The sequence below is a fragment of the Crocodylus porosus genome, unplaced genomic scaffold (genome assembly GCF_001723895.1).
Source record: "Crocodylus porosus isolate Cpor-Errol unplaced genomic scaffold, CroPor_comp1, whole genome shotgun sequence".
Lineage (NCBI taxonomy): Eukaryota > Metazoa > Chordata > Crocodylia > Crocodylidae > Crocodylus > Crocodylus porosus.
The window spans coordinates 35,091,982-35,119,784 of record NW_017728931.1 but is presented as its reverse complement, the minus strand read 5'-3'; the positions used below and the strand labels follow the sequence as shown (position 1 = coordinate 35,119,784).

The 27,803-nt window shown below is 41.2% G+C and overlaps 1 protein-coding gene across 6 annotated transcripts in view; it reads left to right on the top strand.

Annotated features, from left to right (window-relative positions):
• ERC1 (ELKS/RAB6-interacting/CAST family member 1) overlaps positions 1 to 27,803 on the top strand; it is a 467,579-nt gene that overhangs the window by 396,693 nt on the left and 43,083 nt on the right. For 4 of the 6 annotated variants that reach the window (XM_019544570.1, XM_019544571.1, XM_019544569.1 and 1 more), the window contains one exon: positions 8,304 to 8,405. In XM_019544570.1, coding sequence (XP_019400115.1) covers positions 8,304 to 8,405 — 102 coding nt within the window. Of the gene's footprint in view, positions 1 to 8,303; positions 8,406 to 10,079; positions 10,146 to 27,803 lie in introns of all 6 variants that reach the window. The other 2 variants (XM_019544573.1, XM_019544572.1) reach the window with 1 other exon arrangement.

Sequence of the window (27,803 nt, the reverse complement as noted above, 5' to 3'; positions counted from 1 at the left end):
GAGCACATGACTTACGAGGCGAAGCTGAGGGAACTGGGCTTATTGAGAAGTGTAATGGTTTCAAGTTGCAGCAAGGGAAGTTTAAGTTACATATTAGGAAAAACTTTCTCTTGAGGTAGTAAAACACTGGAACAGGTAACCCAGAGAGGCTGTGGAATCTCCATCCTTGGAGGTTTTTAAGACCCAACTAAACAAAGCCTTGGCTGGGATGATGTAGTTGGGGATGGCCCTGCTTTGAGCATTACTTGGACTAGATACCTCCTGAGGTCCCTTCCAACCCTAATTTTTCCAACCTTATGATTCTATGGATTGCTTGTTGTTGTTTTCATATTTAAATCAATAACACTTCCATCTACATTATATATTTACATTCAGTTTTTTATGCTGCTTTTCCCAACCAGGGTTCAGGGTGGCTTATAAAATTGGAGAATGATAACAGAGAGCAAAACAACTTAAAAGGGAACATAAACCAGAGTCCCCATAAACAATATTTCAACCTAGCTTTGTTTGGTAAATGCCTGCCCGAATAGGGAGGATTTACATTGCTTCTGAAAGATGTCCAGGCTTCACCTCTGGAGGGAGAAGGGATTCTAAAGCTGAGGAGGGACTACCAAAAACAGCTTCTCGTATGTTTTTTCCAAGCTTATTTACCACACTAGTAGTATTTGCAGGAAGTTCTTATCTTGGGAATCAGGAATGGCAACAGGACTTCTGTCGTCCTAAAAGATAGGCCTCACAATACTTTTGCACAGCCAGGTTTCATCATCTTGAGGTGGGAATGTGTCTGCTGTATGCTGTTATGCCATACACAAAGTCCTTTTCTGGAGTGATGTGGATGGGATTCCTGGAGTTAACACCTCATTAAGAAACATGGAAAATTCACTTCTGACAGAGGGTTTTTTTCAGGCTATCTAAGCTCAAGATGACATCCCTGTATAAGATAGCAAGCTTTTTTTTTCAGGTAGATTTTTTTTTTTTTAAATGAAACTCAAGTGTCTGTACCTTATTTCAGTTCTTCTCTAAGGAACTAGAATGAAGGTTGTTTGGTTACTTTTGCCTTCAAGTGTTTTGTGGGTTTATCAGTCTAATCTTGTTTCTCAATCTTCTGTCTTTTGAACTGCATATTTTAACTAATCGCAGTATTCTTTTAAATACCTTCTCATAATACAATTATATATTAACAACTTTAATTTTACCTTCAGGTTTTATTGTACTGCTTCACCTAGTGTTATGAATTTATACACCATATCCAGTGGGGAGGACATATCAGATAAAGAAAAAAAGTGTAATGATGTAATTTAGCTTAAAACAATAAAGGCTAGGGCCAATTTAAATCAATGAGACTTGCCTGCTTTGGGGACATCCTTTAGCAAGGGTGCCTAGTATTACTTCCCTACTGGAAAACTTCACAGTAGATGATCCTCTGTCTTGCAAATAACTTAGAAATGAGAGCAGACTTGTCCTTTCCAACTGTAACTGCAGGACAGGTTCATGAAGTGAGAGTCATTGTCAGTCACGTACTTTAAACTAGATTATGAATGAGTTTATATGCTATTTCCGTGAACAGCAATGTAACCAAATATGTGATTCTTATCCTAAATATGAAATGAATAATTTCTTATAATTATTGTCATTTTCAGACTGGTTTCAGTAGATGGATCTCATGGCTTTTTACAGTGTGAAGAATTCAGTATTTATTTAGGCCATCATAACAGAATGCTATGTCTTTTTAATCTTCCTTCAAAGCTTTGAATCACAAGCCACCCAGGTAGTATAAATGAAAGATACAATACTGCAGTAAACATTCTCAGACTCCATCCCTTGTTCAGAGGTCTCAGAAATAAAGCAAAACACCTGCGCAGCCTTTCTTCCTGGAATGCTTAGATGTGGTGTTCAGAAACTGAAGAACCAACATACCCTTCCACCTCTCACAATAGTTAGCAGTGATCAAGACAGCAGTTTCTTTTAGAACAGATGCTAGTAAAAATGCAGCCTTTTATTACTTTAAAGGTGGGACCAGGTTGATTCAGACTCTTGTAAAATAAAAAAAAATATCTGTAAGAGAGGGAAATGCTGATCAGTGGGCACGTCTACACATTTATTAATGAGAAGTAAGCACATTTAGTTTAGTACTTGCTTAATGAAGTACAAACGAAATGAGCAGTAACTACAGTTACTGCACAGTAGCACAGCATGCTTTTTTTTTGTGATGCTTACTGCACTGTAGCCTAATAACACTGCAGTAGCATACTAGCACGTTTTTTGACCAACACGCTACTGCACAGTGTTATTAGGCTACTGCACAGTAAACGTCTCATGTAGACATTTGGTAAATCCTAAACACTGCTTTGGGCAACTCTGAAATGAGCATATGGGAACTGAAAGAACATGTGCTAACCCATTAAATATGGATGCAGAATTACAGGAAATCCAAAACTTACAATTTGGTTTGGGATAAATTTTGTACCTCAGTCTTTTTCTTTTATTGGATACCACTGTAAACGCAAGGGAGCACACGAAGCACAGGCAGTTCTAGCAGTCTAACCTACTGGTAACTTGGAAGGACTTTCCAATTGGCTTCATCTGAGAATACCAGCCTCTTCATAGTTTGGCCAGCCCATAATAGGATCTCTGCAGGTAATATACCTAAAAGGAAGCAAGGCTCTGAACATACCTAAAAGGAAGCAAGGCTATTTATAATGTCTCTTTTGTAAGATACGTGTCTTCAGGACCTCACATATTGTAAGTGTGACTATACCTCACCTAAATCAACTTTCTTAGTCCTCTGGAACTCTGCAACAAAATCATGAAAGATAGTTATGCAAGGCCTCACACTTGAATTATCCCTGCAGAAAAATAATTAGTGAGGCAGGGATTAACATGGGCCTTGTGCTCTCCTTCCCCAGAGAATTTCAGTAGGAAGATGCTGGGGGCATTTGCTTAGGACATTGCTTTCTGCATATGGCTTCATCAGAAACAGCATGGTGGGTTTTATATGAGGCCTTTACAAAGATGATTTTTAAAGGTGCTAGCTGGAGAGGCAGGATGGGCTGCCCCTATAAATGAAATTTGAGTTCATAACCATGCCAAGTGTTGCCTGATATTTTGGAAGTTAAGAGATTGTACTCTTTAGAGATTGCACAGTACTCTGTGACACAGGTCTTTCTTTCAAACCCATTTTATTAGGCAAGTAAAAGTACAAGAGAAATGAAAGATAACGCACAGTTATACTATTGTTTGACAACACACTTAGCTCCCTTGCAATTGAAGTGGGCTTACCTCATGCTGCTGGGGAGCCTGATGGACTCTTACAGATTCACCAGAGAAAAGTGAGTCCTAGGTACTCTCTCTTATCTCTACCTCTCTACCATTTTTTATGTCCAGGTGGCTCCCTTTGCAGCCCAGCAACATGCATCTGATTGGCCACTGACCTGACATTGCCCAGTAACCCACATCTGGCTGGCTATCAGCCAGACACTGTCCAGGAACTATTTACAGAAACCCTAACAACAAACATACAGATTAACTATTTATAGATCCTTGCAAGCTACCGCTGGCAGGCAGCTCAGCCCCTAAATTGGAGTTTCACCAAGTAAAAGGGTCCTCAAGACGCACAAAGTATTTAGGGGAAAAAAAGCTGTGTATGACAGAGATGTGGCTAGGAATTTTGGTGCCCTGGGCCCCAGGAGCTGACTGTCTAAATCAGCACACCGGTACTTAAGCCTCACTCTCCCACCCCTAGTTATGCTACTGATCATAGTTTTATAGTTTGTAGGGTCGGAAGGGACCTGAGCAGATCATCTAGTCCGACCCTGAAGACCGAGCCCTGTAGGGGTTGGAAATACAGACTAGTAAGGGTGAAGTTCTTGACCAAGATATGATAATTTAGGAAAGCATATTTTAAAAGAAGAGCTTTCACTAAGAAGATATGTTCATCATTAAAGTTAATTTTTATATTTTCTATGTTGAAATGATAGTGAGGGGTGTGTAGGATCTAGATAGGAAGTTTGAAAGGGAGGCATGTTATAGAGAGTATTTTGTTTCAAAAAGAGAAGAACTTAGAATCACACACTTAACACAAAATTAAATGGAAGAGGCAAAGAAGAAAAGAGGTTTTCATATTGGATTTAGACTAAGAGGGAGAGCTTTTGAGGAAGAAGGACACAGAGAGGCTGTTCATGTACGGTAAAAAGATGCAGATCTAACATACTTGATTAAATTGTTTGAAGGGAGAAAATGGAGGCTGGTGTTAAATTGGAGGCAGGATCTCCTGGTACAGTATAACATGAGACAGACTAATGTAAATTAATGGAGTTTTAATCCAAAAAAAACCCCATGTGTTTATGGTACTGGTGTAATTCCGGAAACAACCTGAGGAAACTTTTTTTGTTAGACCAAATGCATATCCTGTACCCTTCCAGAGCTGATGGTCTATTTGATTCAAATTCTAATACCCCCTTCACATGCAAAAACTGACACGTGAAAATATATCATAGCTGGGAACCACTTTTTCTTAGTGGGAGGTTCTATTTGATCTTGAACATTAAATGAGAATTTCTTCTTTTGGGGGTTTCTCTTTTTTCTTAAGAGATTGGCAGTGAGTAGGAAAGGAATCCGTTACTAGAGAGGCCTTTGGTGTACCAGGCACAACATCTGCAACATCAAAGAAGCATAGCAGTCTGTATTTAAGAGATGTGTTTTGGTCTTTTTTCCAGTCTTAGTTTCCAGCGGCACATGCACGCAGCAAGCACTGCCTAGAGACAAGGTCTGCAGTCCGGCTCTTATGGGCAGTAGTTCTCATTGTTGGTCCCGCAGTTTCTAGCCTGAGACATTCCTCACACCACAGATTTATCTGTGTCGCTCATTTCTTTTCCCACAGGATGTAGTGGTTAAGCCACCGTGTTGTTCATAGATATTTTACAGTGGTGTAAGAATGGTTGTTATAGGATCTTACCAAGGATTAGCTACAGCCCCATAAGGTGAGAGAGGAAGTGATTTCATCATAGCTAGGTGACATAGCAGTTAGGACTGCAGGATGTTGTAGCAGGGAACTGAAGTGGTTCCCCACAATAAAGTAATCAGCCTTTTTTTCGTAACCCCAGCAACAGTAAGCCTATGTTGTAGAAATTTCCATCCTTTTGAGTGTTGTGTAGTCATAGGAGGGGAAATCAGTAATTATATGTGGTAGTTTGCAGACACCGCATTAGAAGTTCCCCAGTTAAGGTTCAGAAGTCCACAGAAGAAGTTTTTGATTTGTTTGACCACCACAGGACTATAAAAATCCCTCTTATTCTGCAGCTGTATCCACAGGAGTAGCAATGGATTTCATCATCTGCTGTTAATCAGGAATGTAATTCTAGTTGCATCTTCCTTGTGTGCAGCTGGCTAAATAAACTGGCATGCTTAAACTTGTTGGCTTGATGTACCACCTATATTCAAGATAAACCCTTCATGTTTCCATTCGACCATTCGCCAGAGGACTTTTGCTTTGGCCAGCCCCCTTAACATGGATCTTTCATTTTGGTTTCTAGTAGTATCCCAGCAATAAACTTTGGAGTTTCTAGTTTGTTGTTCTTGTTAAATTTTAAAGATAATTGCATTCAAACTTAGTCTTTCTAGCGGCTGCTGTCTAGACCTTCAAAGAAGTCATAATGTTGATTTTGTGCTATCTTCATGCCAAAGATGTTGATTACCACAAACACCAAGTTATAATGTAACTAAGAACAGCCCAAGGTGAAATTGGGCTGAGGGAAAGAGAACCCATTTTAAAAGGTGAAATGCAGAAAATGAGTGGCCAGATGTATTGGTTTTATATATTTTCCGTCATTACAAGGGTACTACAGGAATTAATTTGGATTGTGGTTTTCAAACAAGTCTAAGGGAGTTAAATACTTAAAATGCATTGTAACAGAATGGAATTTAAATGCCTAATGGCATTAGTTCACTTTGAAAGCCGCAGTTTAAGAATCTGTAAAATTCTCTGAAGACACAAATTTGTGTACTAACTAAGCAGCTGTATTATATTTTCTGTTGAATCACCCTGAAACCACTTGAAACCAAATGAGTGATGTGTACAACATCTTCAATTCCACTTCACAAGTTTTCTGAATGAGAGGTGTTATATTTCCAGTGTTTACCTCTGTACACCCTTCTATTCCTAAGATGGCAGTGAGATAATTTTGTCAAGTGCTACAATGCACTGAAACTTGTCAGCTCACACCATGCAGAGCTTCTCAAGGTTATTGCTTTTACTTTGTGCAGCCCGTGTCCCCTCCCATATTGAAGTTAAAGTTAAATCTCCTCTCCATAAATCATTCTTTCATATATGATTCCCAGTTCATGTAATAATTTTTCTGAAAAAAGTCTTATTTGTTATTATTCTCAAAAATCCAGATCAGAAATTCCAGTGTAATAGAGGAGATTTAAATCTGTACATGTAATAACAAAGAAAGAAATTATTAAAAACCAATCAGTTAAATACAATAAACACAGTAAGCTCAGAGAAAGCTGCCATCTTTCTCATGCCAATCATGAGTGGCATGAGAGCTAATAAAGTCCTGAATAAGTCCCAAGTACTGTCCGATAGAAAAGAACACATAATTTTTCTGGCTGAAGTGAACAAGTAAACTTTTGTATCATTTCCTAATTATAGGGAGTTTTAAGTATAATTTAGTAGTAACCTACTGTTAACCCCAAATTTAAACACTAGAACTTGCCTGTAACAGCCTTTAAAGTCCCTGCTATTCTCACGCAGTCAAATGAAATCTGAATTCTCAACCAGAAGAAGGATCATTAAAATCACAGTTTCCACTGAGAAACCATTCAGCTATGTAGAGTGTGAAACATTAATAGGAATCTCTACAGATAACTTGGAACAGTCATTTAATGAATCTTATTATTTTACTAGTTCTTCAATGATGTAATGATTCACTGCAAGCCCGATGAGTGGCATGAAACAGATACATAGGACAGATGCATGTCTCAGGGTTGGCCCTGTGGACTGGATTAGACCCACACTGCCACTTCTCCCTTCCAAATGCTGAATCCAGTGCCCGTGGTGCTTGCTGTAGCCAGTCGAGAACTACACCATACATAGCACCTGTTCCAGCCAGTCCAGGGCAGATGCCATGTGCAGCATGGGTCCCAAACTGGCTGGAGTGGGTGCTGCAAGTCGCACAGTCTCCAACCAGTTACAGCAAGCAGATCTGTTATGCAGGGGACCGACCCAGAGTCCTTTTCCTACCCCCCACCTTCCCATTTCCCTTCCTTTCCCCTTGCCCACTTGCTGGATCCAGCACTCACTCTAGCCAGTCTGGGGCTGCACTGCATGCAGTGCTTACTTCAAGACCCATCCTGCATATGGCCCCCATTCCAAACTGGTTGTAACAGGCATTGCATGCAACTCCCATCCTGGAGCATGAGCTACATGTGCTGGATCTGGCATACGGAAAGGGATCAGATGATGTGACACCATGGGTTCCATATGTGGTTAATGGTCTGTGTAAAAAAATTCCTTCAAACAGTTTTTAATTCTTTTCCTTTTAATTTACGTAGTTGTATCTTGTTCTTGCAGCACAAAGTCATAATTAGGAATTCCCTACTGATTTCATACAGCTTGTTGTTTTATGAATTTCCATTATCTCCAATTCAACTTATTTATATACTAATACTTCTCACCTTTTAATCTAGGAAGATTTTTGTCTTCTCAGTTCTTTTGACTCATGCACATTTTTCTGTTTTTTGCTTTATCCTCTTTGAAAATTGAATTTGACATTCCAAACTAGGAATGTATTTTTTTTCTAGAGTTCAGGTATATATTATGGCATTCTTAGTATTTTCAGTGTTCGGTTCTCTTCCATATGTTAATATGCCTTCACAGCTTGTTTGCTTTTGATGAAGTCAGCATGTTTAAAAGATGTTTTCACTGAGCTGTCCACTGTGATGTCAGTGCCTTTTTTAAAGGTATTTAAACTGAGGCGTTAGTTTCCATGTGTATGCATGCAGAGTGCAGTTCTCATTAGAGGCATTTTAGAAAATGAAACAGTTACAAAGCAAACTGGGCTACCAAATTAAGCAAACTGCATGTACGCTCCAATTTTCATTATTTTTTATGGTTATATTTAATATGTAGTATGTTGTATCAACAGAAATTACTGTGTTCTTTTCATATTTACAAATTTCATGGAGTTTGGCATATATAATATAGTGTGCAGTGTTTAAAGGTGCCTTTTTGTCTGTTCCCTTTAGCCTTCATGTTTATTTTGGAAGAACAAACTGAGTTTCTTATGCTTTCTTTTTCATAGACTCAGAATCGCATGAAGCTGATGGCAGATAACTATGAGGATGACCACTTCAAATCCTCATCCCATTCCAATCAAACTAACCACAAGCCCTCCCCTGACCAGGTAATATTTCCCTCCTTTTTTCTTCTGAAATGGTTTTTAATTTGACTATTTTGAGCCAACTACAGCTTTTCCTAATGTACCTGCAGTACCTGGGAAGAAAAATTATATTCCTTACTGAACAAAAACGATGGAAATTTTTGCAGCTGTTGCATAGACTTTGTAGCAGATCTTGCTAAAATGCACAGATGTTTACAAGTACTAAACTGGGTGTTGGAGTGGGAGGGGGAAAAGCCAGCAACAATGTTAATATTTTGAATATCTCATAAAATGTAAGGTAAGAATTGTCTCCTAACATATTCAGATTCCAGTAACTTGTCAGCATTTATGTACTTGGAATAGTTGTGTCATTCCTCCTTTAACTCATGAGAAGAATAATTTATTATACTAAATGTCCTGAATTGATTCTCTCCTTAAATAGCAGGGAATTTCAGTCAGGATCAGCTTCCTAATCTCTGGATTCTGTGTGAGCAGTTCCTTTCATTTCCCATGAGGAAATACTGGCTTCTATGCCAAATGAGCACAGACTACTCCCTCAGAAACTCAATGGGCCATGAACTGAAAGAAAATCAATTTGCCATCTCCAAAGCATAGTACAGCTTCATGTGTCATTTGCAAACACAGCCATGGATTTCGTAATTATCAGAGGGATTACCTATCCTTTGAGTAGCTCAGGACATGCCAGCCTAATTACAAATCCATGTTGAAATCTCCCCCTTTTCAGTTTAATTAAAATATTCACAAACTTTAATCACTGCCTGGACTGCTTTGCAGGAAGGAATGCCTTGCACCTTTCTCAGTCCTTTGGTTTGATATAAAAAGGGAAATGATGACCTTCAAAGGAAGCTGCAAAAGACAAGGGTCTTTTAAAAGAGTGGATCATGGTGATGGGAACCAAGAGGAGGATGACCCTGGAAGAAGGAGGGAACAAAAGTATAAATGCACATATATCACCCCAAAATCCTTATCAAGAGTATCTCCTTTCATATCTATGACAGACTCCTTCTTAAAACACTATGAGAAAAATGTTAAGACAAACATGGATTTCTCAGAAGGATAGAAGTAATGCAAACAGGAATGAGTATCTCATTTCCAAACATCTTTCTAACCTCTCTTCCCACTGGCTTGAGGTTACAAATGAAGAACCCAGTGAATTGAGTGATTTGAGTCCTCCAAGACATTCTTTGAAGATGTCAGCCATATTTTCTTTGTAAGAGGAATATCACTCTTGCAAGTTAATACAGTGGTTTTCAAACTCATTTTTGAGTGAAAGTTTATCCACCCTTTTACACATTGAAATTCTGTGATGAAACTCAAGACGTTTCCATAATGTATACGAGAATAAACACACTGATGGTTTGAACAGGGCTAAAACAGAAAGGATTGCTAAGAAGAGAAATACATAAAGAAGCTTTTGCAATCATCTCACAGTGGAGGACAGTTTGCCTAAACACATTCTGAGAAATTGAGTAAAACCTAAAAGAGAATTTAAAAAGCTGTTTCCAGTTGTTCAAATTATTGGAAGGTGATATAGCAGAAAACACAGGGAATTGGAGACCATTCTTTCCTGCTATTAGTATTTTGTACATATGTGTGTGCTTTAAATACTAACCAATTCTTTATTTCATTCCCATGCTGCTCTGGGGCTTTTTCCCATTGTCATCTCTCAACCAATAGGATGAGGAAGAGGGTATTTGGGCATAACCAATCAGATGCTTTAGTACAGCCATTTTGTTCAGAACGGTGAGAATTTACTTTTCTTACCAATTGAAAAGTTTACCACAGTCACTCTCGCATCTTGCTTTTGTGTGGTTTATGAAACCTGGGTGTGTTTTTTTTTCCCCCTTTTTTCATGTGGTCTATGCATGTGGATGTTTTGTATTTAATTTTTGTGGGGGGGGGTTTCATTTCTTATGTGTTTTAAGAATCAAGCACTTGTTTGAAACATTCTGGGGAGAACTTTCCAGGGCATGTAATTGAGTTTATATGCAAAGCAATACCCTGTTTTTTGTGAAAGAAAGCAGGAAATGGGACTGGTACTATTAGCCTTTTGGTGGGAATAAATTTTCACTCAGCCCCTTTACTTTAACAGGGCAGTTTTTGCCGTGGCCAAATCTTTTTTTTTTTTTTTTTTTTTTTTTTTTAATTCTGGTCGATAATGCTCAAACATAACAGATCTACCTGTAGATTACCAATTTTATGCATGTGGAGCTGTCCTGCTAAACTTACCTCCAGATGAGTGACCCAAACCACCAGGTAGTCCCAAAATTTAACTCAGAAGAGCTGACTGCTGAAAACAACTGCTCAAACAGGAGACTTTTATAGAAGTAAATAGAAGAAATATAAGTCTCCCACTTATCTCTACACTTCCCCAAGTAACTGCCAGGTACCTATCTGCCACTGTACAGGTCAGCCCCTCCCTTTCAAGTCAATTGATTGGAAACCTAATCCAGCTGGGGCAGTCAAACTTTAATTTCATGCCTTGGGGTTTGAACTGACGAAATCCCTTCTGTGGAACAATGGTAATATAATTAATGCACACTCATGGGCTATCTCACATTCCTTTTGAGTCACTTCTCTTGCAATGCTTGTGTGTTGGTGTATGGTGTTATATTTAAGATAATTATAATATTTCTAAAGTACTTGCTGGAGATTGCCAATATGAAATGAAAGATGAGGTAAGTTGATGGTAAAAAAGAGGAAATCATTATGAAGGTAGGAGTCACTATAATTGATTTTCATCCCAGAACTAAGTAAAAGATTGTTAGCAAACATGGATTAGAAGATCTTTCCTTTTGCCCCCTGTGAACTGCAAGAGGAACAATTCTAAGGCAGTAAGTATACTTCTTCACCTTTAGGGTTGTTGGTTGTAGCTGTGTTGTACTCTCTCTATATCTGAAGAAGGGTGTTTGTGCCCAAAAGCTTGCAAAGAACAATTTTTCAAACTATTTAGTTGGCCTAATAAAAGACTATTAGGCCTGTATGAAGCTTCAGGGGGGTGATTCAATTCGAGTGGTGATTCAGAGACGATTCAGCCCAATTCAGTGGCCGAATCTCCGAATCCAAATTCAATCAGTGGACCAATTTAAAGGTCTGAATCGATTCAAAGCTCTCTGAATCTTTGGAAGATTCGGAGAGTTTTGATGATTCGGACAGTCCCTGGTGGCGGCATCACAGAGCTGCAGCTGACTCTGAGCTGGGGGGGAGGAGCGGGGGCGGGACCCTGCCAGGCCCCCCAGTCTTCCCACTCCTTAATTTCCCCCAGCCCCTACCCACTCCCCCAGCCCTCCCACGGGCCAGCTCCAGCCCTGTAAGGAAAAAAAAGAGAAAAGCCCCAGGACTCACTGCTCCTGCAGTGGCCTCGGGGCTTTTGGGAGGGCTGGTGCAGAGCCCCCCAAGTGGTGCATGGAATCAGGGGACGGGCGATCACAGGAGCGGTGAGTGCAGGGCTTTTCTCGGGTTTTTTTTCCCTTAAATGGCTGGAGCTGGCCCAGGCAGGACACCTGTGGGCAGTCTAGGGGAGCAAGTGGGGTTCAGGGGGCTCATGGAAGAACCCCCCATACAGTGGGGGACAGCAGGGATCACCCCCCTGCCCAGCAGCACCTGGTGAGCTGGGGCTTGTTTTTTAACAAGTGCCAGGAGCTGGGCTGGGCAGGGCAGCCATCACCAGGCTGTGGGGGATGGGGCTGGCTGATTCGGAGATTCGACAGCAGTCGAATCAGTGTGGGACAATGATTCGAATCACTGAATTGAATCACTGTTACCCGAATCGGCCGAATCCCAGTCTGAAGCGAATACTAGCTGCTTCGCACAGGCCTAAAAGATACCACCTTCTTGCCCTTTATCACAGACTAGAAATTTGCCAGATTAAGATGGATGTTAGTTTCTTGCCAGTTAAACACAGTACACTATACACTGCTTTCTACCTGACAGGTTTTCTTCAGCCACACACCATGGCAGCAAAAGCATAGAGTGCACACTACAGAATATCCCAGTACAAACTATTTGGTACCTAGGAGCCTCTTTTCTTATGTATCCCAGCAGAATGTGCATGTCAATCACAGACTCTTTATGAAGTGCAGCAGGGAAAAGTGTGGAAGATAGTTGTCCTCTGACCCAGTGATTCCCCAATAAGGTAAAAGTTTTTAGCACTGGGTTCTGTGTCCACTAGTAAAAAAGTGTATATCTGTCTCTTTTGTATATCAGAAAGAGAAGGGGTTCAGGCCAGAGGATCCATAGCCTATCTGATTGATTTATTTAAGTGCTAGAATTAATAAATATATTGGGGCCCATAAAAGTAAAAGAGAGCACAGGCATTAGAACCCACCTTTTTTCCCTTTTTTTTGCAACAAGTTACTCTAACTGTGAGCAGGCTTCTACCTTGTCCTCTGGTCAGTACTGAAAACACACTAGATGCCAAAGCACTTACAACATTCAGCTTAAAATGAATACCATGATATTATGACCCTGAAACAAATTACTGATGATAAATTATAACAAATTGGCAATGGTATTGCACACGTTGTCATAGCACAGCTCTGCATCTAAAAGCATCTGGTATATTTGCAGCAACATAGTTTGGTGGCTTGTTTTCAGAAGCTTCAAACTAATAGAAGTGCTTTACCTTAGTTGTTCTGGTTTACAAAATGAATGTGAATATAACCTCTTATCCTGAAATACTGAAGCTTCATTCCCTTGCATCCTGGATTTCTTGTACCGTGTCCTTTCATTCCCCATATGGAGCTCATATTATATTATTTTGGGTATCTTTTTCTCTTATTATTTTGTAAAGAAGATGCTTGTTTTATACTAACACTAGTTGTGTCCCTTTCCTTTTCAAGCATCAAATTATCCCAGACAATCACAATGGAAGAAGCAATGTGGGAGGTGTGCTAACAATGTGCGATACCGTACTTTGGTATATAAGCCAATTGACACTGAGGACATAAAGGAATCCATGCATAAACCACTGAAATATCTAGTTCAATTTTCTGACTTAGATTTTGCTATTCACAATCCTCCCATATTGCCATATCTTCTTCTTCCATTGTAGATACAGATAGAGGTGTGAATGGCATGTTGATCAAAATTCAGAGGAGCTGATGCTACTGAATGGGAATAGTAGATACAAGACTAATAAACTGTGAGGAAGTAAAAGAGAAACAGTGGTTACAGGACACATAAGGAAGAAGCAAGAAATAAGTAACTACATGGGTTAAGAACAGAGGAATAATCAGGAACACTATCCTACATTGTAGCACTGAGAAGTTGAGAGTTTTGTCCCATTATATAATTACTAAGTATTTTAGTACTAGGTATTACTTTTAACTGTGCATCCTTCTATACAGTGTTCTCCTTCATCTGTGCCATGGCTCTTGGCCTGTAAAATGATTTTGGAATGTAGTAGGTGTCATTATCACATTGCCTTTCTGGACTTCATTCTACAGAAGGATTTTCTGTAAACTTGTTCCAAAAATCTCTGAAATCATTGGTGTGCCTATTAATGAACTAAACGTTTGGTTTTGCTGTGCATGAATTTCAGGAACTGAAATCTGACAGCAGATGTTCTGCTTATAAGAGCAACATCGGAGCATCCAAGAAACTGGGATTGGGCTAGAATATTTGTAAAGAACTGATTTTGTTAAGATGATGGGGGAAAAATTAAGTTCCTGTTACTGACATTACTTTACAGTTAGGGCTGCCAGGCTCTGGAATGGGCTCCCAAGAGAGGTGGTGCTCTCTCCTACCTTGGGAATCTTCAAGAGGAGGCTGAGCAGATATTTGGCTGGGGTGATATGACCGAGGCACCCATTCCTCCCCGGGGCAGGGGGTCCGACCTGATGATCTGTTTAGGTCCCTTCTGACCCTAAGCACTATGAAACTATGTAAGACATTTAGAAAAGCTTCTTAGCTGTAGGTTTGGGTTACACAAAAAATACCTGTATAAAAATAGAAAACAAGGCAGGATCTCTTTAAAAATAGTAAATATTCCAATTGTAACACTATAGGCATAAGTGTTGTTGAACAAGATCCTAAGGATTCCATAGAAAATGCCTGTGGTGGAAAGAAGGGTTAACTCATTGTGGAGAATACTTGGAATGAGAACTGAAAAAAGTCAGCCTGGCAACTTTTCATAGACTTCCCTCCAAAAAGTACTAGAAGTTATACCCTGTACCTGCATCAGAAAATCTGTTTTGTGTAGCAAAATATAACTTGTGAATTTAAGAATGGGCTCATCCAAAAAATTCCTACAAGAGCCCTCTAATCTTAAGAATCTGAAATGAAATCTTGAAACTCCAAGGGAAATTAGCCACCTGTGAAGAATGTAGCTCTGAAAAGTGGGATATCTTGATGGATTTGGAACCTGATACTAAATGATTCATATTAGAAATTAAGTAGATGGAAGATGCGATGAAATTATCTAATAAAGAAATAACTTTGTAATCTTTTATGGTGAAAGACTTCTCCAGTGAGAGGTTTCTTTCTGAGTACATCCCAGTAACCCTCACTATTGGTCATTGTGAAAAGGATGATGGAGGATAGGTCACATGTCTATTTTGTGTCTATGAGGAAAATCTATATCTATTAGGATTGAGTGCAACTGTGTTCAGTAAAGAATGAATGATAAGGTCAGTTAAACTACACTGAGGAAAACCCAGTACCTGCAGATATATACAAAACTGAACAGATTACACAGGATCTAGGCTGTGCCTTTGCCTTTCCATAGATTTCACACAGAGCTTCTCAAATCTGAGTGCAATAGGGAAATAAACATAAATGCATTTTTAGTATCTTGATTCTCTTCCCCTTCACTTCGTAAGTTAGTACAAGTAAAACTGCTAACAGAGGTGGTAAGTCTGACACAGTTTTCCAGAACTTAGGATTTTCCACCAAATTGCACTATCAAATTTCCACAATGACACTTCAAGGAAAAAAACAAGGTAATGAAAGAGTGAAGATGTATTTTAGGTATAATCTAAAATCACACATTTTCTTGTGAAGAAAATGCATGTGGCCTCCCAGTGCTGTCTAGCACAGTTAGCAGCCAAAATTGTATAACTAGTATATAACAATGATAGCCAATGGGCCTTTGTGCATGCTACAAAATTGACCTTTAAAGTGGCTTAAATGACCTTTTGCACTACTTCAGAAGTGTTGCTGTTTACACGGTTGGAGGCATAATGTGCTTTAATGGTGCAGCAGAGTTTACATTGTTGGCAGCATATTGCACATTAAATGACGTTGGGAAGCAGCAAATTTAAACATGTCTGAGGTGCTTTAGTCTGCTACCTTACAGCTGCAGAGGGGAGTACCATGCAGCTCAGGGGCTGTGCAGGCAGCCCATCCAGGCAGGCTCCACTGAAGGAAAAAAAGAAAAGTGGCAAGCCTGATTTTTTTTGTTTTTCTTCCCTGGAGCCTGCTTGAGGGTGGGGGGGGGGCCCCATGCTGCCCTCCACAGCTGTGGTACTGCCCAAGCTAGGTGCCTGCAGAGGCATGCCACCTTGGGGGTGCCGCTGCCATGGAGAGAAGCGCCATCCCCCCCAGCATCTCAGGGACCGCTCGGCCCGCTGGCAGCTCACCCTCCCCCACCCCACTGCTGGAGAGGCAGGTAAGGATTGGGCCCGACCCTTGTGTACACACCATGGGGGTTTATTTCATCCTAAATTGAAGCAGTGTTTTTAAAAACTCACTGCTTCAATTCAGGGAGCATTAAACTGAAGCAACTCCCCATGGCATGTACAATCAGCCATAGGATCTAGCCATAGGGGTGGGAAATAATTTCGGGCAGAGGGCTGCTTACTGAGTTTTGGCAAGCCATCGAGGGCTACATGACAGGCAGCCAAGGGCAGATAGATATTAATTTTCTTAATTTTTTAGGGGCCCTGTGGGCCAGATAGAATAGCCTGGCAGGCCACATTTGGCCCATGGGCCCAATTTTGCCCACCCCTGCTCTAAAAGTACCTCATCAATTGCTTTAGTACCCTAGGGTACATTCCACCTGGCCCTGCTAACTTGAAAATATCCCACTTTCCAAGAACTCTCAAACCTGATCTTCCACCACTCCAGGCTGTTTGTCTCCTTCCTTATTCTGGCTGCCAACTGAACTTACCATCTGGTAACCGTCCATATTCATGAAAACTGAAGTAAAGAAGTCATTAAATACTTCAGCCTTCTCTACATCATCTGTTACTAGATTGCTTTCTACATCCAGTAAGGGAGCTACACTTTCCTTATTCTTCCTTTTCCTTGTGAAAAACTTGTGGAATCCTTTTTTTTTATTGTCTCTTATAAACCTTGCTAGTCGTATCTCATTTCCCTGAAAGCACTGTAAAATATAAATATCTACACATTGGGATGTTTACAAGGCTATAAATAGCAATTCTCTTCAATTGCTTTAGTGAAGCACACATATCATGAACAACTAGTTTGTGGAGTTTGAATCTGTGGGGATCTCACTCTAGGTGAGTTTGTATAGAAAATCAGGGCATCTTTGTGTGCTAGTTGGATTCCTTCTTACAACCCATGTCAGCAATGTTCTTACCAGTGTTTACCCCACTACCTCTTAAAAATTTACCAGTAGCATAACTAATTAGGCTAACTGTGAATTAGCTAACCAGCGTTAATTCTCTTCAAATGTATTCCTTTTTATTATTTTATTTATTTTGTCATGTGGACATGATTTGGTCCATGGGCTGGATTTTGCCTATCCCTGCTCTGGAACAGCTCTGTCTGTCTGTCTGTCTCTGTCTGTCTGTCTCTTTCTCTGTGCAACAGATACAGTAGATTCCCATTTTGGAATCCACCTCCAGTATGACAATGGCAGGGCAACAAAATCTGAATGAGCCTTAAATATGCAGTTCACTGCTCTGACCCTATTAGGAATGACAGAGGCCTTGATTTCTTCCCTGTCATTTGAAGGAGAAAATCTCAGCTTTCCTGCTCAACTAGGGTCAGAGTGAGAAGAACAAGAGCAACTGGCAAAGGGAGAACAGTCATTATCCCTCATACAGTAGAGGTCCTTTCAGCTTATGAAAAGACAAATCAGACCAAGAGCACAATTAAAAACAAAACCCAAGATCTAAAAAATTCATCATGTTTTGACGAAAGAACCATTAATCAGCATCACTGCAGCCATGAATTGCCAATTACAAGTCCTTATTTGCAAAATTTAGCTAGCTCACTAGGAATAGGATAACAATAACATTCTTCCACAAGATTCCATTGGGGAGTTCAAAATTGATTACAACAGAGCTAGAGCTAGAAAAATACATCATATGAGGAACTAGATATTAGTTCTACTGCAACTACACCACATTTCACAGTGATAAGATGGTATGGAGATCTTGATTAGGGATAGAAGTTGCACAGAAACCAGTTTAAGTGATCAGAAACTGGTTTAAACCTGTAACAGAACAGAAGTTTAGTGCACATAAACCAGTTTCAAAATGGTCAAAACTAGTTTAAGATAAACCTGGTTGAACATAGTATCAGACTTAACTGATCTGAGTCAAACCGGTTCATGGAACTTCTGTCCCAGACCCCTTCCTATTTCAAGTTAAATCACAGTCCCCCAGCATCTCAGGATGCTTTGCAGCCCTGGGCTGGGCTGTGCTATCTGCTGGAGCAGAGTAGAGTTGGCCCCACCCCTCTGCTCTATAGTCAAAGCAGAGGGCTGGCTGACTGACAGAGGGGGTGGGGGAGGGAGGGAGAGCAGCCCCTGCCAGACTTTTCCCTGCTGGAGTGGGGGAGGCAGGGGCATTGGACAACAGGCTCAGGCAGAGGAGAAGAAGAGTAATTAAACCCCCCTGCTTCCCCTCTCCCACCAGCACAGGACCCCAGCTGGAGTCTGCCCAGGTTTCCCTCCCTGCTTGCTGCTCAAGCAGTGGGGGTTGTGGCCAGCCAGCGACCCAGGTCCCCCACTGCTCAGGGACAAAACTGGCAAGGGCTGCTTCCCTCTCTCTCCTCCAGGCACACCCTGGGTGGATGTTTAAGGCCCTCCCAGTCAAACTCAGCAGCCTGCTGGGGCCTGGCCACATGTCGTACCTGCCCCCCCCCACTCCCCCCCGCTCAGCTTCCCTCCAGCCTTCTGGCCACTGCCAAAGGGAAGAGAAGGCTCACTCTAGCACCCCCTGTGTTCTAGCCTGGGCCACTGCAGGCATGTGGCTGCATTTCCAGAATCAAAAGTGAATGTCTATTCACTTGCTTATTGGTTCAAGCTATGCAATTTAGACTGACCTGCAAAGATTGAATCAATTTAAGCTTGGGCTTTTTGAATGTCTATACTTAAAATGTGTTGGATTTTCATTTGGTTCAATCTAATAATTTAACTCTTTTCTTTCTGTAACCCTACTCCAATCATAATGATTTAAATCCTCCATACCTAGGACATTTCAAGGGCCTTGTTATATTACTATAATAAAACCCCAAAATCTTTTACACTGTCTCCTCATCTTTTTATTCCTATCTCTAATGCTTTGAAGGATCAAGCAGTCTCTCCTCAAGCAATTTCAAAATGGCTTGAATAATATATAACAATCTGCTCTTATACAGCCATTCTAACACTTTTCTAACACTTCCTTCCTAAATTTCACTAGAGTGCAAGCTCTCTGAGTCTTCTGCTTCTTTCCATGCCCATATGCAAAATTTGCAGGATAGCTATATGAAGTAATGTTGACCTAATTACATAATCAGATGCCAGATTTCATAGACCAGTGATATAGTCATTGTTTATTTAATGACTTTTCAGTTCTGTCTTCCAGTTGGATTGCTACTTGTCAGTTGCTCACAGTGGAATCCATGCTAACACATACTTGGAGAAGGTAGCTCTCCCAGGAATCTTATACATATGGGTACTTTACCTTATACTTGGGTACGCTACAATATACTACACTATATATATATATATATATATATATGCGCCAGTTCTTTAAGGTGTTGTCGTCCATATTGATTCCACACCATATCTGCTTTTCTGTAGTCGTCATTATCTGAGATTCTGAATCGGTAATGGAACTGAAAGAAAGATACAGTCACCCTGTCCTTTATGCTCAAGTGAGAAGACAGCAAGACATTCCCAAAATAGGTGTGGGTTAATAGATACTCCCATGCCAAAGATTCTGATTTTGTGCTGATGGGACACAGATGTACCCAGAGTATAAAGTAACCTTTCTTTCCAAGCCATATTCGAGGGTTTGCCTTCTCTCAGGAACAATATTGCACCTTCCTTCTCTGCTAGAAGTCTGATGGCTGTGAGAAATTGAAAAATAACTGGGTAGTAACTTGCCCACTAATATATAGGTACCATTGCCATAGCATTGGAATGAATATCAAATGCTATGGTAGTAGTCTTCAGTCACTAAATTAAGATGATACTCATCTCAGTGCCGATAAATGATACTCATCTTAATGCCAATACTCATTATCTGTGCTAGATAATGGTTAATTATCTAACATTTTAAATTGAAGACATCCCCTGTTTACCTTTGTCTCAGTCCATTGTCCACCCTAACATGTAGTCTTTTCACTTGACAAGCCATGAGTCGTTCTTCTAAGCTCTCCTGTTCCATTTTAACATACCCACCCTTGGGATATCACTAATATTTCCCCATTACCCTTCTCTGTTTCCTACATTTTTCATTAACTTGTTTGTAATTCAGAACTAATTTATCCTCTAGATTGTTTTATGTTTGAAGAGTGTGTTCTTTGTCGAAGAAGTTCTTATCAGCCAGAACAAAAGAACTGATCTCAATGTGTTATTCCTCTTCTTCCTGGACTAAGGTTTCCAGATGGAATATTATTATCTGCAATTCTGTGGATGAATTAAATGATCATGATTGAAGTGTAGCTGGATTGTATCACTGTCTTTCTATTACTCTCACAGATCAAAGAGCACAAATAGATGCTTATTTTCTAAAATACTCAAAACAGATGCCTAGTTTTGTTTTGTGGATATTTGGACCTTCACTTACAAAAAGGCCTCTACTCATTTTCACCAAATGAGCCTGAGCTCTGCAATACTTTTTTTCTTCTCTGTTTTACAGCTGAACAAGTTCATCTAGTGATGGTGTGGTTTCTGTATCAACTGCAGACTCCAAAGCCAACCTTAAGACATCTCTAGATGTCATAACTGTTGTGGATTGTAGTATTGTTTTATAATCCTATCTTTTTCCTGGTGTTGTGCCATCCAGAGCTCTTAAAGCTGTCATCCTCCTGTCAGAGAGCAAGCAGGCAAGTCCAGGTTTTTTTTGTGAACAATGGTTGCAAACAGATGTCACTTTTCATCACCTTTCTGCTACCGTAAAAAAATTTATAGCAGCACAAAGTAAAATAATATAAATGCCCATACCCTTTGTCATACAAATGCCCAAATTTATGGCTGCAACAAAAGTAGTCATAATTTGTCCTACTTTGTTGCAGCAGATGTCTATTTACTGCCCACACTCTCCAGCCACCCTAAGGAAGCAATCTGAGGGGTTGAAGGTCTCAGTCCTGCATATCCCAGGAATTCCTGCATAGGATTGGGCCCCCCCAAACCCCCAGAGATCCTGTCCAGCTTTCCCTGCTTCCAGTGACATGTCCCTTGGGTCTCCAGGGCACATCTTTGCAGATGGAGAAAGGGGAAGTTTCCCATTTCCAGAGATGTGCCCCCAACAATATCCAGAGTGTCTCTCTGGAAGTGGGGAACCCTGCCTTTCCCAGCCCCCAGAGGCATGCCCTGGAGATTGCTGGGATGCATCTCTGGGAACAGGGAAAATGTCACCCATTGTCCTACAAAATCAACAGGCAGAACAACAAGTGAGGTGTATTTCACTCAGGGAGGTAGATCAGCTGTGCCAGGACACATCCTGGCACAGATGATGCACTTCATCTGGTAGCATGAGGCACCTATACACATGCCAGACATCTGTTCCAACATGTGCTAATTAGTAAGTAATTAGCACATGGAGCAGACTTGATTAATTAGCATGCTCCAGCAGGCTCTGTTATGTGTACTCAGCATCCCGCATTTCAATATTGCGGTGGGGGTGTTTTAACTAAAGCTTGTCCAATGAGATTTAGTTGAAGCCACCATTTTGAATCACAGTACACTGAATACCCATGACAGAGCGGGCACTTTAGGAGAGCCACTCTAATTAAAGCACCGCCCTCACCCTGGAACATGTATAAGGATGCCCATCTGTTTCTAGCCAGTGGGTGCATAGTTGGGACCATAAAGAAAAATGGACTTCAGCTCAGACACCCATCTCACATACATAAGACAGATGAAGTCATAGGAATAGCTGTGGCAAGGCTGTGTTCTTTTTAGTCCTGTTAGGATTTAAGTTGTGAGAAAAGGAAATTATAAAGAAAATAAAGTTAGCAATATGAGAGCTGGGTTCATTAATAAGAATAGGAAAGCTGAAACTCATTTCTAGTATTAATGATGAAAATAGGTCTGTGAGAGGAGTGACTAAAATAAGAGCTGATAAGGGAATGTAACCAGTCTAGAAGCTGTGCTTTCCTGGCTGGTACAGGCTATAATTACTGAGAAAGATGCCAGCTTTCATAGTCCTAGCTCTCAGTAGCCTGGGCACAGGCAATCAAAACATTCATCTTTAATATAGCCCATACAGGAGCCATGTTACTTTCATCTATGTAAATACATATCTATTCTGGGGTGATGCATTTAAGTGTATAGCATATCAGAGAGAAATCCAAGAGACAAGCAAGTCACATGGTTCCCATATGATTTTGCTTTTAAAGATTCATGTGACAGGTGAAGAACTTTCAGAGCACCATGAAGACCAAATATTAGAGAGAGGAGAGACAGAGATTTATATCACGATTGCAGGAGAGCTATAGTTCATCTGAACAGGAAAAGCACAGATTGTGTTCCCTGGTAGATTACTTAAAGCAAGCTTTCCATTTTCCATCAGCAGTATAACAGACAGCAGAGGGACAAAAGAATGCAGTAACTGATATGAGTAATCAGGCAGGCAGATCGCCAGGGTATATGCAGTGTAATTGCTATGTTTTAAGCAAAGTCTGTACTTGCTACTAGGCCCTATTGTTCCTTGTAATGGGAAGAAATAATAGACAAAATAGCAGAACAGTGAGAAAAACTGATAGTAATGTGGATTGTGATGCATTGTTTCTGGATACACACAGTTACTTAAAGAATCAACTGCTATATAGTTTGCTTGGGTAAAACAAAATGCAGACACCAATGGGCACTCTTATTTCTTCACTGCCCTTATTTTCAGAAAGTCTCTATCTTTTATCAGAGAGAAAGGATACTACAACATAAAATCTAGTGAATTCTGAAGCATTGAAACATTCACTTGCTCCATGCTTACACCTAAGAAATTAAAATGGGGAAACTATTGTTTCAGTCTGTAGTTTCACAGTATAATTTTCAATGAGATTTTTGGGGGTGCCTTTCTTAACATTTATGTTAGCTGTGGGAACACTTTCTTCCCCCACTTTTCTTCTTTGACTATATTCACACTAACTACCTCACAAATACGACTATCTCTTATGAGGTTTTTTTTATGTAGGGTTGTATTATGTTGGCGGTGTTAGTTGCATTAGTTGTTGAAAAGTAGACTACTTGATTTGGAAACTGTCAAGACTTAGGAACTAACAAAATGAACTTCCTCAAACCACACTGACACATTAAACAACTTTAGTATCCCTGCAATCTAAAGGAAAATCAAGGGGAGGCCTGGGGGGTGCCAGCCATTAACATTTTAAAACAAACTGTTCAGAAGAGACCGCCACATTTCTGTTCAGGTGCAGCTGAGGGAATTGAGTAACTTCATGGCTTATTACTATCTACCTGATTTCTGCTAATCTCTTCACTTCATAGGTGTTAACAGCCCTTCAATTTCCTCTAATCAACCTGGCCTTTCTTCTACAGTTATCCTGTCTGTTATCTATTCCAAGTAATATTTCTCTGCTCACTTGCCAGCAAGTCCAGTAAAGGTGTGCTGCTGCCTAGGAACCTGTACTTGGGTGGCTTTGGTCCTAGAGGATTTGAATTCACAAGAAATCAGACAGAGAAGTGAGGGGCAGGGCTGATGGCATACTGAGCTGTGCAGTGGTCCAGCAGTCTGAGGCAGGAGGGAGTTGTAAAGGTGAGACAAAGAGATAGGTTACTGCAGTGACCCTTTTCTGGGCTATTCACTGCAGCCGATGATGAAGATTGGGAATCTGAAACAGTAGTGCAAGCATGGTTGGATTAGAGCAGGTGGTCTCCCCAGGTAGGGGCACTGCCAGTGACTGAAGCAAGTTCTCCTCTTACCACAACTGCTTGTTCCTGTATGTTGAGAGTGGAGGGCAATACTATGTTGAGTGGAGGGCTCGGGGCATACTTTGAGCAGGGCAGGAGTGTGTGGGGGGGGGCAGTTACATCCATGCCCCAACCTTCCCTGCTGTGAGGGTGGGGAAAAATGTTTGGGAGAGGTTTTAAGGAGAAGGGGCTCCCAGGGGCCATGAGGGAATGGTTGGGGGATCATAGGCATGAAAGGGCTTTTGTGGGGATGAGGTCTGTGGGGTAAACTGGTGTGGGGTGAAGAGAAGCTGGGTCTTTATGGGAAGGAGATGTGAGAGGTAGATGGGGTTGGGGAATAAGGGAGTGGTGGGTTCTGTGCAGGTGAAATTGGTGGAGGGAGAGGGTTGGGAGCAAGAGGGATTGTGGGTGAAGGGGTACAGGAGGTAAGGGGCTGCAGTAAGGTGCGAGTTCTCAGAGGGGCAGAGGAAGTCTGTTGGACTTTCAGGGGGATGCTGAAAGCTGAGTGGGGCTGAGGAGTGAGGGAATGAGTCTATGCACGGTACAGTGAATTAATGGGGCAGTGAGGGAGTAGGGTGGGACTCAGTGGGATGTTGGGGGGATAATGGGATCTGAAGGATTTGGGGCATGATGGGGTGCGGCTGAGCAAGGGGCTAGGTGGGATAACAGAGGACAAAGTGGAGCCAGGGGGCATTGGAGGTGGCAGGAGCAATACCTAAAGGGCATTGAGGAACATTTTGGGGCCATAATGGAGTGTTTGGAAGATTTGTGAGAGGAGTAGTTGCGTTTGTGGCCTGAGTGGAGGATAACAACCGTACCCCACAGCACCAGGTGCTTTCTGCACCCTGGAGCTGTCAAGTAGCCCTCCTCCCCCAACTCAGTTATATTTGTTTAGAACATAAACTGAATAATACAGCCCTAGGCCCCTAACATGTTAGTAAAGCTTCTTGCTTCTTTTTAATTGGAGAAAAATATGTGTTTTGTTATGAGATAATGCACCATACCACCTGCACCCCACTTTTCAAAATCCTAGACCCACCTCTGCTGCAATCATGTGGTTTCCTCCTTCCCTTTTCTCCCTGAAACCTACTTAGTTCTAAACCATTTGCCAGATCCAGGAATTTGGGGGAAAAGAAAAAACCCTAGACAAAAGCAGCATTAGAAGTTGCTATACTCTAATCTCACCTTGCCCTTAGTCACAACATTCTCTGCTTTGCCTCAGTAAGGCAGAAAACTGACCATTTCCAGTCAGTACATTACAGGGGAAGATGAAGGTCCATGTGTATTATGTACAGTGATATTAATTGCATTTGGGGTGTGAGATTCACTGTAAATGTTATTGCTCAGGAAAACAAAAAGTTGTCAATACAGTCAATATTCAGGCTGAGCTGGCTGCGTGCAGACAACTCTTTCAGCTCTGCCAAAGTACTTCATTTGTGAATTATAATACTCCTTGCTGTTTCACTTGTAGCCCCCACCCCCAATTCTGGCAGCATGTCTCAGTTCTGACCGTCAGCAATCTCTGCTTTCTGACCTTGCTTCCTCTCAGAACTCTGCCAATTATTTCTCAATATTCCCTGCTTTTCAGATCCAGAGCCCATATAAGCAGGTACTTCCAGTGGTGCTAAACAGGGTTGTGGTTTTATTTGGACAAATGTCTGTGGAAAGACATTAAACACTCATAATCCTTAGCAGAACAGAGCACTGCAAATCTTTTTGATTCATCCTTCTGGAAGATTTCTCTGTTTCTAAACAGGAAGAGTTGTTGGAGGAAAAACAGCTCTCCTCCTTTTGTCTTTTAACTGTTTCTTCCAACCTCCCCTTAAGTCTGGATTTTTCCCAAAGTGAAGGGGATAGGTTCTGGAAATCATTAATCACTGGGATTTGTTCATGGTATATAAAAATTCAGAAAGAATCTGCTTTATAAATACGATTTCCTGATTGACTCTGGCAGAAATGAAACCAGAAAAGACAGTTCTGTCATAATAGCCAAGGTATCCTTCAACAAATATGCATGTTTTGTTTTTGAGAGGAGGAGAGTATATTTTTAAACCCATTTTTTCTTAAATATCAAATCTAAACAAAATTGAAACTTCTTCTGAATTTTTGTAATGCAGCCTTATTGAGGAAAATACCCACATACCTTAATGCAATAGCAAAGAACTGAACTGAGGACAGGTAATGTCTTTTTGAGTGATTTCTCCTGTTTTTATTTAAAATAAGGGAAGGCATCAGTAATAAATTGTTCTGTTCTGGGGAAAGCTTTGCACTTCCCAAGCCAAATTTATGCTTCAGATAGCCCCACTGAATTTTATACTTACACCATTGCTGGATTTGCCTCCTTAAATGGTTGCCAAACAAACTGAGGTCCTCTGAAAAGGGAGCAGATTTAATTCAGCACACACCCACTCCCTACAAATGTTTCCAGACCAGAGCATTTGGTTTCCTAACATGTTTCCAACCCTTGCAACAAGAGAATTGCATTTCACTATAGTCAAGATCCCTTTTTCTAATAATAGAATATCAAATCATCCCCTGGTACTGGCAACAGGGGATGACATGGTAGGGGACCTACAGATCAGTGGTCACCTGGGGGACAGTGACCACCAAATAATAGAATTCATCATAAGGCATAGAGTAGGTAAAGTAACTAGTAGGGTGAACGTGCTGGACTTTAGGAAAGCTGATTTCAGTGAACTCAGGCGATTAGTGAAGGACGCACTACAGAGTAGTAGTTTTGAAATGATGGGAGCCCAAGAAGGGTGGCTGTGCCTTAGGGAAACGATCCTTCGGGCACAGAGGGAGATGATCCTGATGTAGGGGAAAAGGGGGAAAGGAGCCCAGAGGCTTCCTGGGCTGACCAGAGAAACCCAGAGCAGCCTAAGGACAAAAAGGGGAGCATAAAGGCAGTGGAGAAAGGGAGAGATTACTAAAGAGGAGTATACCTCCTCAGCTTGCAGTTGTAGGGAGGCAGTTAGAAAGGCCAAAGCTACCATGGAGCTGAGGATGGCATCCCAAGTTAAGGATAACAAAAAATTATTTTTCAGGTACATAGGGAGTAAAAGGAAGGCCCACGGTGGAATAGGACAACTACTGAATGGGCAAAAGCAATTGGTGATAGACGAGCTGAACTCCTCAATGAGTTCTTTGCCTCAGTCTTCCTAAACGAGGAGCAAGGCAAGTTTCACAATGGGATTATAGAGAGGCAGCACCTGGGTGCCAGACTACCAAGCGTTGACCCTGAGATGTTGCAGAGTCACTTGGAAGGACTAGATGTGTTTAAGTCAGCAGGCCTGGATAAGCTCCATCCAAGGGTACTGAAGGCACTGGCTGATGTCATGCACAGCCACTGGCAAGAATATTTGAGCACTCATGGTGCACAGGCCAGGTGCTGGAGGACTGGAAAAGGGCCAACATACTCCCTATTTTCAAGAAGGGGAGGAAGGAAGATCCAGGCAACTATAGGCCAGTCAGTCTCACCTCCATCCTTGGCAAATTCTTTGAAAAGATTATTAAGGCTCATATATGTGAGAGACCAGCAGGCAAAATTATACTGAGGGGAAACCAGCATGTAAATTATGCCTGACTAATCTGGTCTCTTTTTATGACCAGGTTACAAAACACCCCTCTGGACACAGGAGTAGAGGTAGACATTGTTTACTTAGACTTCAAGAAGGCCTTCAACACGGTATCCCACCCCATACAAGTTAAGAGGCTGTGACTTGGATGATTACACAGTCCAGTGGGTGGCAAATTGGCTAGAGGGTTGTACCCAGACAGTGGTAGTGGATGGGTCGGTATCAACCTGGAAGGGAGTGGGTAGTGGGGTCCCACAGGGCTCAGTCCTTGGACCGATACTCTTCATTGTCTTCATCAGTGACTTGGACAAGGGAGTGAAGTGTACTCTGTCCAAGTCTGCGGATGATACAAAACTGTGAGGAGAAGTGACCTGCTTGGTAGCACAGAAGTGGAAAGGGATCTTGGAGTCCTAGTGGACTCCAAAATGAACTTGAGTCATCAGTGTGACAAAGTTGTCAGAAAAGCTAACTGCACTTTATCATGCATCACAAACAGAACCAAGGAGGTGATACTTCCCCTCTATTGGGCGCTGGTCAGACCGCAGTTGGAAT